This window comes from Acomys minous (genome assembly GCF_964271855.1).
Source record: "Acomys minous genome assembly, chromosome: 14".
Lineage (NCBI taxonomy): Eukaryota > Metazoa > Chordata > Mammalia > Rodentia > Muridae > Acomys > Acomys minous.
Window position 1 is genome coordinate 92,097,860 of NC_140496.1, and position 13,243 is coordinate 92,111,102.

At 37.2% G+C, this 13,243-nt stretch overlaps 1 protein-coding gene across 6 annotated transcripts in view; it reads left to right on the forward strand.

Moving 5' to 3' along the window:
- Window positions 1–13,243, forward strand: part of EMCN (endomucin) — an 86,981-nt gene that overhangs the window by 30,893 nt on the left and 42,845 nt on the right. For 3 of the 6 annotated variants that reach the window (XM_084756252.1, XM_084756254.1, XM_084756251.1), the window contains exons 2-3: window positions 882–1,007; window positions 7,046–7,120. In XM_084756252.1, coding sequence (XP_084612378.1) covers window positions 882–1,007; window positions 7,046–7,120 — 201 coding nt within the window. The remainder of the gene's footprint in view (window positions 1–881; window positions 1,008–7,045; window positions 7,121–13,243) is intronic. The other 3 variants (XM_084756255.1, XM_084756253.1, XM_084756256.1) reach the window with 1 other exon arrangement.

Here is a 13,243-nt window from a genome sequence, read left to right on the forward strand (position 1 = left end):
TGATGTAACCCTGACCTTGAGGCAGAGGAGCATGCACTTCCAGTTTGGTACTCAGTAGGGCCTGAGCTTCCTGGTACAGTACCCAACAAAGCCCAGGGTCTTGACGGATGCAGAACGACAATAAATATTTGCATATATAATAAATAAAGTATAAGTTATTTGTTACAAATATATTTTATATAAATGAAAAACAATAAGTTATAAATTATATTAACTTATACTTTATGTATACAGAGCTAAAATATTATATATATATATATAAAGAGAAAAAGAAAAGGGTTATCAAGGACATATATACAAATATTGCCATTTAGTAATCAATGACTTTAGTGTGTTATGAAAATATATAGCTAAACATCCACTGCCCAGAGACCACACATTTAATTATTTTCTCTCGTTGGGTCAGTTATAATAAAAATGGTGTTAAATTTCAAATACAAAATTATATATTCCTCATTAGTCTTCTCAGCTGTTACATATCTATAAAAATACTCTGCCGCTCATCTAGGAGAATCCACACCACTGAGAGAAGCAGGTGGACCTGGGAGCTAAGATCAGCTGATTACAACTTGGAAATTGGTCCCAAATCCATGCTCTACTAAATGGGTTTAAAAAATACTCATATATCATATCACAATATGCATCACATATACATATGATAGATACATAAATAGATGATAGACAGATAGATAGATTAGATAGACAGATAGATGATAGATAGATAAATGATTATAGATAGATAGATAGACGATAAATAGATAACAGACAGATGATAGATTAAACAAGCACACAATTTTAAATATAGCTTACTATATTTAAGTCTATTAGTCTGTTGATTGAAAAAATAAATAATAATGACATTACTTAAACTTTTTTTTCAGATGTTGAAAATAAATCTACTTCACCACTGCCAGAAACTTCTATAATAAAATCATCTGTCACAACACCGGACACTTCGCCAGTAACAAATCTTGCTACCAAACCAACACCTGGAACACCTCCTAAAGGTAAGACCTTTCTACGTAAAATATAGTTTCCCTTTTAAAGGTAAAATTTGCAATTAGATCCTATATAATGTACTATCGGGAAATAATTCTTATAAAAATCAGTAATACTTCACTATTTATAATTTCCTTTATAATTTGGAGCTGAATATAGAATCTGGAGGCCTTGCTGAATTTCCTTAATAATGTTCTTTTAGATCATTTCCTGTTTGGGAAAGGTCCTATTGTGACTGTTACATAAACAAAGTATATTTTTAGAGGAAAAAAAAACAATTATCATACCTAAGTCATAAAAATATCTTTGTAAATATCCCAGTTCTCTGCTCACGTAGCACAGCCAATAATTGGAAACTGTACAAACAGACTTATTTTGTTGGTCATTATGTGCTAATAATAGACTTAATTTGTAGATTTCTGTGGCAGTCTTATCACGATTATTATTGGATGGAACAGCAACTATAGTAAGAAAATTATTAAAAGAGACTACTTAACCATCTTTAAAATTTTGAAATGCCCCTGGGACTGGTGGCACACACATTTAATCCCACCACTTAGGGGCAGAGACATGTAGATTTCAGTGAGTTTTAGGTTAGCCTATTCTGCATATCAAAATCCAGGGCTGTCTAAAGAGACCCTGTCTCAAACAGAAATAAAAAAGGGAAAAGACAAGCTATTATAATCACTCAAATACTCAAAGATTTTTCAAACCAATGCTTGCTACATTGTTTGTCTCACAACAGAGAAAAATAAATAAGGCATCTTATTTAAGTTCAGTATTTGAAAGGAAAAAGAATAAACTTGTTAGTTTTTAACTAATTAACAGAAAGTTGAACATATATAATGGATGGATGGATGAAATCCTACCACTGTATTTCTAAACTCTGTATACCTTCCTTAATTTTTATTCTAACATCAGGCTCACACACCTGTACATCAACAATATGGATTTAGGGGCTGGAGAGATGGCTCAGCGGTTAAGAGCACTGGCTGTTCTTCCAGAGGACCTGGGTTCAATTCCCAGCACCCACAACTGTCTGTAACTCTAGTCCCAGGGAATCTGACACCTTCACACAGACATATATGCAAACAAAACACCAATGCACATAACAAATAAGAAGGAATTATCAAAAAAATTTCAAAAACCAACTCTGGGCTGAATATAGTGGTGACTTAATAGACGAAGATATCTTGAGCAGAATCTACTTCTACCATGATTCTACAATTAAAAACAAATCAATACTCATGAACTCCTTGACCAAATCAGGAGAAAGTACCCACAGCAAGGGCAACAGGGAGATTTTAGTGCCAGGAAACTGCAGAATCTTATTTCCACCAAAGAAGAACTCCAAAGGGAATAGTTAAGAAGCCACAGCCTGGTGTGGTAGCGCACGTCTTAACTCCCAGTACTTGTCCTGGACTCCCTTTGTAGACCAGGCTGGCTTTGAACTCACAAAGATCCACCTGCCTCTGCCTCCAAGTGCTGGGATTAAAGGAATGTGCCACCATGCCTGGCTATAGTTATTTTCTTAAATGGAGTCTTCGATATGAAAATGGCTGTAAGTTGGCAAGAGTGCATTATGTTTGCAATCAGTGATTCAAGTAAGTTCACTTGCTTGCATAAGAGCCAGGATGGAAAATATAGCTGTTGATGTTACATTCATCCTCTGGTCTCTAAGACTTTACAGTCAAAAGTGCTATCCTAACAAGAACACAAAGCCTGGAACAGGGTTACACGAGCCATAGCAGCAAAGGCCCACTGAAAGAATTTGTGGGAATTGTAATATTTGATGCCAGAAATGCACTTTATTTTTGCTGAGTTCAGATGTTATTTCAGCCCTATTCATGTTGTGGCTGAGAAGGCAGATGTCTTTATCCTTTTTGCGATGGGTGTGCCCTTTAGTTGGGCATGAAGCACCCTTGTCTGAGGCAAGGGTACGGCACCTCTGAACATGACGTAGCACACACACAAGTACATACATACATTCTTTAAAATCCCTTTTAGTAAACATTGCTGGTGATTTATATTACCCACTTAATAAAAATTACACTGTAGTGTGTGTTCTCAAAGGTTCTCCTAGTGATTATAAATTGCTTACATCCACATGTAAAATTGTAATAAATCACATACTTTTTGTACCTTACAAAATATTAAGGCACAGTTTAAAGCGAGAAATATTTTAATTATTCTCCCTATATCTACCTTCATAAATCAGTTTTTACAGGTTTTATCCATTTTTTCAACTTTATTTTTTACATCCTCTTTCTTCTTATTTCAATTTATTTATTTAACCACTTACGTGTTATGGAAGCCATACTAAAAATGTGTCTCAGGTTTGGGAACAGTTTATTTGCAAAGCCACAATGTCATTATCAAACAAACCTTCCAAATTATTATAAACTTAGCACCACTTAGTATCAATTTAGAGAATTTTTAAGTGATGTAATCTAGGGGCCGTGAGGGAGGTATGATGTAAGTAAGTCCATTCTGGGTCCTCCAGTAAGACCAACTGACAATGTGTGGTAGAGAGGAAACAAAGTGGGAAAGGCAAGCTCACCTGCAATGTGACAAATGGTCTAGTAAGGAGGAAACAGACATAAGAGAATGACCAGAAAGCTATAGGAGGGCAGGCAGAACTGCTAGTCGACTGAGGAAGAGCCACCAAGAAGGAAGACATGAAATGCATCAGCCTTGCCTGTTTAACTCCATTCAACATTAAGGTAAGTTGTAATATGTGCACTGGTTGATCCCATGCTCCTAAAGGCAACACAGTTAAACACAGTAATGATCAGGAGGGGGAAATCTGCCTTAAATCTCTGAGTTCTAAGTAGGGTGTCAGTGTATTTGGCTTCTCAAAGTCAGGCATGTGGACAGCTTAAATGTCAGGCAGGTTTATATCCTGACCCACCCCCTAAATAACCAAGACATAATTAGACTAATTACACACACACACACACACACACACACACACACACACACACACACACACACCGTTCCTTATTCTTTCTTTCTTAAGGCCAACACAGTGTAAGGGTTTTTACAAACAAAACAAAAAATATAGAAACCTGTTTCTTCTCATTTTCAACTTTTCTTTTTTTTCTTCTAGTTTCATTTTTATTATATTTATTTAGATTGTATGTAAGTAAATATTACATTTATGTGGATTACTACATTTATTTATTTAGTTAGTTAGTTTTTAGTTTTTATTTTTTTAATTTTTTTATTAATTTATTCATATTACATCTCAGTTGTTAGCCCATCCCTTGTAACCTCCCATTCCTCCTTTCCTCCCACTTCCCCCTCTATTCCCCTCTCCTATGTCTGTGACTGAAGGGGACCTCTTCCCCCTGTATTTGTTCATAGGGTATCAAGTCTCTCCTCAGCTTTTCTAATCACATTCTCTGCTTAAAAAGACAAAAAGTCAAAAGATACTTGGTTCCATGGAGCTTATAACTACCCTTCTTGCAAGTGGCATTAATTCCACCACAGAAAAGTTAAATAAATAAATAATTAACTGTGTGTAACTGAGAAGAGAAGTCTCCTCATAGCAGCATAGCCACAGTGGCAGAAATGATTGACAGCCTGGCCTGAAGCAGGCCTTGTTTTCAGAGACTTGCCCAATTACAGACAGGATTTGACCTCTTCCCTAATGCCCATCAAATAACCTGTGTGTTTTGTGCAAAGATCACACAGGGAGAGTTAAAAGGCAGGCAAAGCGTATCACCATCAGAAAATGAACTTCCAGCACGCAAAACTGAATCTGAAATTGTGTTCTGAACTTTGACTGCTACTCAACTTGCTTCAGAAACATTTGGTAGCCAATGTCTTTTACTTCGGCGTTCAGATACAGTATTATCAACATGATGTAATTGGTGAAAAATTCAAACAAAAGCCCTGCATGGGTTCTCAGTTATACACAAAACCTATGATCAGACTACTCAATTAAAGGATTTTGACATTAAAGAAGTAAGTCCATTTGAATGTGGATTTTCTCCTATCATGTCACCACGGGATAATGTTAGATGTGTACCAAAGACAGCTTTTTTAATCTTTCTATTAAGAAAGGTGGTAAAAATAGATGTTCAACGATATAGATGCACTTCCTCTTTTTATTTTAAAACTTTTATGACTATATGTATTCATTTTGTGTAGAAACACACACACACACACACACACACACACACACACACATGCATGCACACACGCGTGTACTCCTTCCCCTGTGTGGATTTTGGGGACTGAACTCAAGGCAGCAGGTGTGGCAGTTGGTGCCCTTGCCCACTGAGCTGCCTCTCTGACTCTGCACTTCGTTTCTGATAGTTGATAGTGAAGTGGGTATTAATGAGATAAATTAACTGAAAGAATAAAAAGTTTTCAGAACTAATATTAAAAATCTCAAGTACAAAATAGGCATTACATTTCAAGTATAGCCAGAGATATTTCTGGCCAGCCGTTTCAGATGAAGCTCTGCTATGGTAATGTTAAGTTACATGTCTTGTGTACAGAAAATGAATATATAAATAAAATGTATAAAGAACATATTTTTAAAGGTCGTCTCACAAGCTTCTTTGTACACTTGGGTGGAACTACTATAGGAGTGTGTACCTCACCTTTCTCCCCACTATCTCTCATTTCCTCTGTTATATTTCTATCTGTAAATGTGAGCTGAAAATGAGCAATCTGTGCAAAATGTTGTAGATATGAGTTCACTAAACAATAGTAGAGTTGTGATACATTACCCTTCATATATATATATATATATATATATATATATATATATATATATATATATATAAATAATCTGTAGTGTTCAGTTATGTTTATGCCAACTTCAGTCTGTATCTATGAACAGTTTTTTAAAGCACTTGTTTGTGAACATGAAGTTAACACAAATTGCAGTTTCCATTAGTGATCATTAGCTCCTCATAATAATGATGATGTACGTTTATTCTTCAGAGCTTTAATGAATTCAGTACATAGAAATTCACCATATCATATGTAGAGTAATCCACATATTTGAAAGTGGCTACTAATAAGTTAGTAACAAACCAAAGTGTTACTGTTCTTACCACAAACACATACACACACACACACACACACACACACACACACACACACACATACACACAGACATGCACACAAATACTCTGTGAGGAGTTCAGGCTTTCCTCCAAGATTTTGTAGTCAATTTCTGACTGCTAGTAACCTTTCATTCCGAGTAAGTTCAATAATACTTCCTGGCCTTTAATAAATACTCTTTTAAATAAAAAAAGTGCCAAGGGCATGAAGATCAGCAAAGGGCAGAGGTATCGACTTATGCAGTCGATTCAGCTCATGATTTTGGCAGTTACTCTTCAGTAACATTTGCTTCTTTCTCAGCATACTTCCCAGTGCCCTTTAGTACTCAGGACTAAGGTCCCATGTTTACTGTGAAATGCATTACAATGATGCTTCATGTATGCATGCCATACTTGAAGAAAGAACTATTTGGTTCACTGACACTTATATAACAGGAATTCAAAGGCCATCTAATGAATAAGCAGATTAATTACAGAAGTTTTCAAGTTTTTCTATATTTAACTTATATAGAATTTTCATTACCATGAATGACTAAGTTAAGGAAGTGAAATATAATTCTGAAATAAAAATTACAGTTCATGACTTATTTGACTGGAATATCCCCCCCCCAAACAGGGAAAATAAAACATTTTTAAATCTCTAAAATTTAGTTTTTCAATACTTTTTTGCATGTTTAATAAATTGGAATAGAAACTTGCTGTTTGGATCATTCATACTAAAAGTGTGTGTGTGTGTGTGTGTGTGTGTGTGTGTATACATGTGAAGACGTATTTATATCACTCAATCAAAAATTCAATACTTGCATTCCTCTTTAGAAAAATGAGCTGGAGAACAGTTAAGGACAAGGGTTACATACTAATCTGTAGATTGATTGCAGACCATTCTAGGTCTGACTTTTATTCATTCCTTGGCAGATGAGATAAGATTGTGGTTGATAATAATGTCATATATCTTATCAAACTAGGAACAATTAACAGTGAAGGATCCAAAATTCCTTTGCTGTCAACCCATACTTCAGTGACAGCAGCAAAATATGAAGGTGAGTACTGATTCATTTTTGTTGTTACTGAAGTGTGTGTGTGTGTGTGTGTGTGTGTGTGTGTGTGTGTGTGTGTGTGCGCGCGCGTGTGTGTAACCCATGGGATTTTCTATAGACAACACAATGCCATCTTAATATGGAGAAAGGCTTAGGTCTTCATTTCTGAAGTCAATGCCTTTGATCTACTTAGGTTTATTGTTTGTCATCATCCTTTGACCTGCTGGAATAATGCTGAACAGTAGTGAGAAATGACACCATTGCTCTCTTCCTAACTACAAGAAAGTGGTATCAGGGTCTCACCATTTAGTGTGATATTAAACCCTTATTTCTAAATTTTAAGAACCTTTTATCGTGCCAGAATTTTGAGCTTTCAAAACTGTGTTTTCTTAATATATTGAGAGGGTCATGTTATCATTGTTTATTTTATAAACATGGCATGTAACTTTGACTGCTGCATGTTGAATTAACCTTGCTCAGTTTGCAAAAATTCCCCCTTGGTCATGCTGTGGAATACTTTTCATGGCCAGATTCATTTATATTATTTTGTTAATAATTTTCATATGAGATATTGTATAAACTTATAGTTTTCCTGTGACCTTTGTCTTCTTTTAATATCACAGTAAAGTCAGTTTCAGTAGATTGAGGTGAGATGTGTTCCCTTCTCTTTTTTTTTTTTTATAGATTTTTGTGATTTTTTTATACCACAAAGGCAAGTTATTGGAAAACTCACTATTAAATTAGGCTACCATTGTCTATCTTCTTTTTCATAAGAAGGAAATATTCTACTCAAAAATCTTAGGAAGAACACCCAAATGCCAACATTTCAGACAAGTAGAAGTTGACTTGCCACATGTAAAGTGAAGTGATAAGCATGTAAGAAGAATGTGGACTTAGACACGGTTTTTCCCTTTCGCCACCAAACACAAGCCTTGGGGCTTCTGTGCTGAGTCTACAGCAGAGCTTTATGTACACCTTGAAACCAACAGCAATACCTTTAAAAACTTCTATTCACAGTAAAACACAAAAGAAAACTATTTTGTCCATCGCCAGTTGGTGTTCAATTTCTATAAACTTGAATCTGCAGTAGGGCAGCTCAAATGCAACAACAGTTTCAAGGTTACCCCATAAGCAAGTGTTGCTAATGACTCTGAGTTATGCAAGAGCTCCCAGAGAAATGATAAGTACAGAAGAAAGAAAAAAAAAACTACTAATATTTGCTGCACAAAATCATCATGGAAAAAGCCATAGGGAGAGAATGTTCAAAAATCAGCATGATACTGGCATTTTCAAGGAAGAACAGGGGATTTTACTAATTATTTTTATATTTAGTTATTGTATTTTATGTGTATCAATATTTTGCTCGCATATATGTCTGGGTGCTGTGTATGGGCCAGGTTCCACTGAAGCCAGAAGAGAGTGACTGAAGCCCTGACCAGGTGTTACAAATGATTGTGAGCCCCTGTGTGCATCCTGGGAATTGAACCTGGGCCCCATGTAAGAGCAGCCAGTGCTCTTAACTGCCGAGCTATCTTTGCAGCCTGGAAGAATGAATTTTTAAATTCCAGATTCTGAATCCCTTTGATGATACCAAACTACCACAACTTATTTGCTGTCTGAAAACTGTATTATACACAAGACCACTTCAAATAGAACTGGAATGTCCCTTTACTTAAAGTGATAGATTATTCCTGGCCTAGATCAAACCCAAATTCCTTTAATATTCTATCTTCATAAGTGACATTAGAAAATAAAAATATCTGGTGATTCAGTTACTCAGCTAAGGTCTATGGAACAATTTGTTCCAGTCCCCAACCACAGCTCATCTTGGGTCCTTTTACACTCTGCAAAAGTGAGGACATTGCTGTGTGTGCAACTCAAAAGGACCTATTTTGTGCAACAACACATAAAATCCTTTCCCGTTTTTCTTTTGTTACAAGTTCAAATCCTAGGTCTGGAGAGATTGCTTAATGATTAAGACTATGTATGTACTGCCCTTGCAGAGGACCCAGGTTTAGTTCCCAGCACTCATGAAGGGCAGCTCTCCACTGCCGCATCTTCCTCACATACACACACTCACACACACACTAAAAGAAGTATTCTTTAATGGTAGAATACTGCTCACCTTCAGCTGCTACTTTTTTCTCTTCAGCATCCTTGGGACCCCTGTGGCTTGGTTTAAGTGTCTTGAGCCTTTCTTCCTAGAAATGTACCTGGACAGGATTGAGTCATAGTTTGACTTATATTCCTTCACATATACTTTCTTCTCTTTTACTACAGCCTAGAAATAATTGTCAAAGTACACTACTTTTTTACCCAAAGAAAGAGGCTGAAAAATTCTTCAATAACCTTCTGCTGCTTCAGCCTCTGCCGATGCTTAGAAATGTCTCCCTAAGATATTTCTTACCATAAGTTCTATCCCAGAAGGCACTGGGGGAATCCAGGCATTAGTTAAATCTGACCCTGACTACTATCTTGTTGCAGAGACAGAATTCCTATAAAATACTGACTTCCAGTTGTCCTAGAATGTGAATATCTGCCAGCTATTACTGTTTTAAAAGCGGCTGTTCTCCTAGGAGTTTCTAAACACAATAGTGCACTTTAAAATAATGGCAGTCTTAACAAGGAGTCTGTGAACATCTTAATTTTACTGCACAACCTTTAAGAAAAGACACACTACACAGGGCATGGTAGTGCACGCCTTTAATCCCAGAACTCAGGAGGCAGAGGCAGGTGGATTGCTGTGAGTTCGAGGTCAGCCTGGTCTACAAAGTGAGTCCAAGACAGCCAAGGCTACACAGAGAAACCCTGCCTTGAAAAACAAAAAACAAAAAACAGAAAGAAAGAAAGAAAGAAAGAAAGAAAGCAAAGAAATGAAAAGAAAATATGCACTTCAGAAATCTGTTTTGCCAATGACTCATTTGGAATATTTACATGCATGATCATCAGTGAGGCTTTCCTGTGACTCTCTGGTTGTGCTTTTATCCAGCATTGCTATCAGGGTATGACTGGCTTCATAAAGTGCTCAGTCTCTGCTTAGTCTCAGAAATACCTCCCTAGGTCATTGAGTATAGACAGTCAGACACCCTCAAATTTACCATAAGCTCTTTAACAAATATTATCCCTGAAGACACTGAATGATGCCAGACATTAATTAAACCTGTCCCTGTTATCAGTCAGGTAGCTTCCTTCTCTTTTCATCTTAAAAAACAGTTTGAGCAACATAGTATTAGCTCTGCTTTAACAATTTGCTAGAATCTGGCAGTGAGTGTATCCAGTTCTGGGCTTTTGTTGTTGTTGTTGTTGAAACACTGTCTTACTAGCGGTTCAGTCTTACTGTTACATACTAGCCTAAATTGCTAGTATCTTCTTGGTTACATTTTGTTAGATCACATGTGTCCCTTTCATATACATTTTTGAGTTTGTTTGAATATAGGATTCTAAGTATGTCCTAAAGATCTTCTGAATTCCATTGATTCTGTCATAATGTCTCTTTTTTTATTTATTTAAAAACTTTATTTATCTATTCACTTTACATCTCAAATGCACTCCTTTCCTCCTCTGCCCCCAGTCCTAGCCTCTTCCCCCTTCCCCACTCCCCTCCAGTTCAGAAAAAAAAGAAGCCTGCACCCCCTTATCTACACCCTTTGGCAAATCCAGTTGCATCAGGACTAAGTGTATCGTCTTCCACTGAGCCCAGACAAGGCAGCTGAGCTAAGGGCAAGTGATCTGAAAGCTGGCAGTGCAGTCCATGTCAAAGACAGTGCCTGTTCTACTTGCTACAGATCCCATATGATGAAAACCAAGTTGCCCATCAGTTACATGTGTGTAGGGGACCTAAGTTCAGTCCATGTTGTTCTTTAGTTGGTGCTTCAGTCTCTGTGACTCCCCATGGGCCTAGATTAGTTGATTCTGTTGGTCTTCTTGTGGAGGTCCTTCTAGTCTTCCTCCAACTCTTCTACAAGACTCCCCAAGCTCTGCCTAATGTTTGGCTGTGTGTCTCAGCATCTGTTTTCATCAGCTTCTGGGTGGAGCCTCTCAGAGGGCAGTTATGCCAGGCTCCTGTCTGCAAGCATAGCAGAGTATCATTAATAGTGTCAGGGGTTGGCTCTCTCCTATGAGATGGGTCAGTCATTGGTTGACCATTCCCTCAATTTCCGCTCCACTGTATCCCTACATTTCTTGTGGGTAGGATAAATTTGGGGTTGAAGGTCTTGTGGGTGGGTTGGTATCCCCCTCCTTACACAGGAAATCCTGCTGGGCTATGAGGTGCCCACTTTAGTCTCCCACTGCTAGGAGTGTCAGCTAGAGTCACCTCCATATTCTCTCAGCGGTCTGTTGTGTTGCAGGCCTCCAGCTTGTCTCAGAAATGCCCTCCATAGCTTTCCCTTCTCCACTCCTCTTACCTCTCATGCCTGCTCTCCCCACATCTGATCCCCACTCTCACTTCCCTCCCCACACCCTAAGCTATCCAGGTCCCACACTTCAATGTCTATTCTATTTCCACTTCTGAGTGAGATTCAAGCATCCTTACTTGGGTCCTCCTTCTTACTTAGCATCTTTGGATCTGTGAACTATAGTATGATTATTCTGTACTATATAACTGATAACCACTTATAAGTGAGTGCATACCAAGTGTGTCTTTCTGAGTCTGGGTTACCTCACTCAGGATAATTTACCAATTTTCTGAGAAAATGCCAGATTGATTTCCATAGTAGTCGTACAAGTTTGCACTCCCGCTAGCAATGCAGGAGTGTGCTCCTTTCTCTACATTCTTGCCAGCACGTGTTGTCATTTGAGTTTTTTATCTTAGCCATTCTGATGGTGTAAGGGAATCTCAGAGTCATTTTGATTCGCATGTCTCTGATGACTAGGACTGTTGAGCATTTCTTTAGGTTTTTCTTAACCATTAAAGATTCCTCTGTTGACAATTCTTGGTTTAGTTCTATACTCCATCTTTACGTTAGATTATTTGGTTTGGTGGAGTTTAATTCCTTGAGTTTTTTTAATATATATTTTGGATATTAGCCCTCTGTTGAATGTAGGGTTGATGAAGATCTTTTCCCAATCTGTAGGCTGCCATTTTGTCCTATTGACAATGACCGAAGCTTTTCAGTTTTGTGAGGTCCCATTTCTTAATTGTTGATCTTTCAGCCTGAGCTGTTGGATGTCTCCTGTGACAATGAACTCAAGGCTCTTCCCCCAATTTCTCTTCTAGTAGATCTAGTGTATCTGGTTTTATGTGGAGGTCTTTGATCCACCTGGACTTGAGTTTTGTGCAGGGTGATAAATATGGATCTATTTGCATTCTTCTACAAATGTTAAATGGGCTGAGAAAGAAGCTATGGAAACAACATGTTTTCATTTCTAATATATCAGTTTTAGCCTTCATTTCATATGGTTGGTTCGGCTAAGCTTTTGTGATTTTACTTGTCTTTTCAAAGTATCAACTATCTCATTGAATTTGTTTTTTTCTTGTTTTTTTCATTTCTGTCTCATCCATTTTTCCTGACCTTTCTAATTTCTATTTGTTTGGCATTTGGCTTCTTATTTTCCTATGACCTTCAGATTTTTAAAAAAGATTTCTTTATTTATTATGTATACAGTTCTCTGCATGCATGTTCACCTGCAGGCCAGAAGAGGGCATTAGATCACATTACAGATGGTTGGGAGCCACCTTGTGGGTAATGGGAATTGAACTCAGGAACTCTGGGAGACCAGACAGTACTCGTAACTGCTGAGCCATCTCTCCAGCCCCAAATATATCATTTTTTAAAGTTGTATTCTCTCTAATTTTTTAAGTGTAAGCACTTGTATCTGTAAGCTTCCTTCTTGTGCTGCTATCATTGTGTCCCATGGATTCTGGTAAGTTGTGTTTTCATTTTCATTCAATTCTAGGAATTTAAAATTTTGCTCCTAGTTTCCTTGATGGCCCTCTATCACTCAGTAGGGTGTTGTACAATATTTACATTTTATTTTCTGTAGTTCATCTGATAATAATTTCTAGTTTTATCTGCCGTGTTTGGGTAAAACATAAGAAACAAATTCAACTTCCTTGTATTTGTTGATATTTGCTTTGTGCTCTACAGCAAGGTCTGTTTTACAAAGTCTCTGGAATATTCTCTT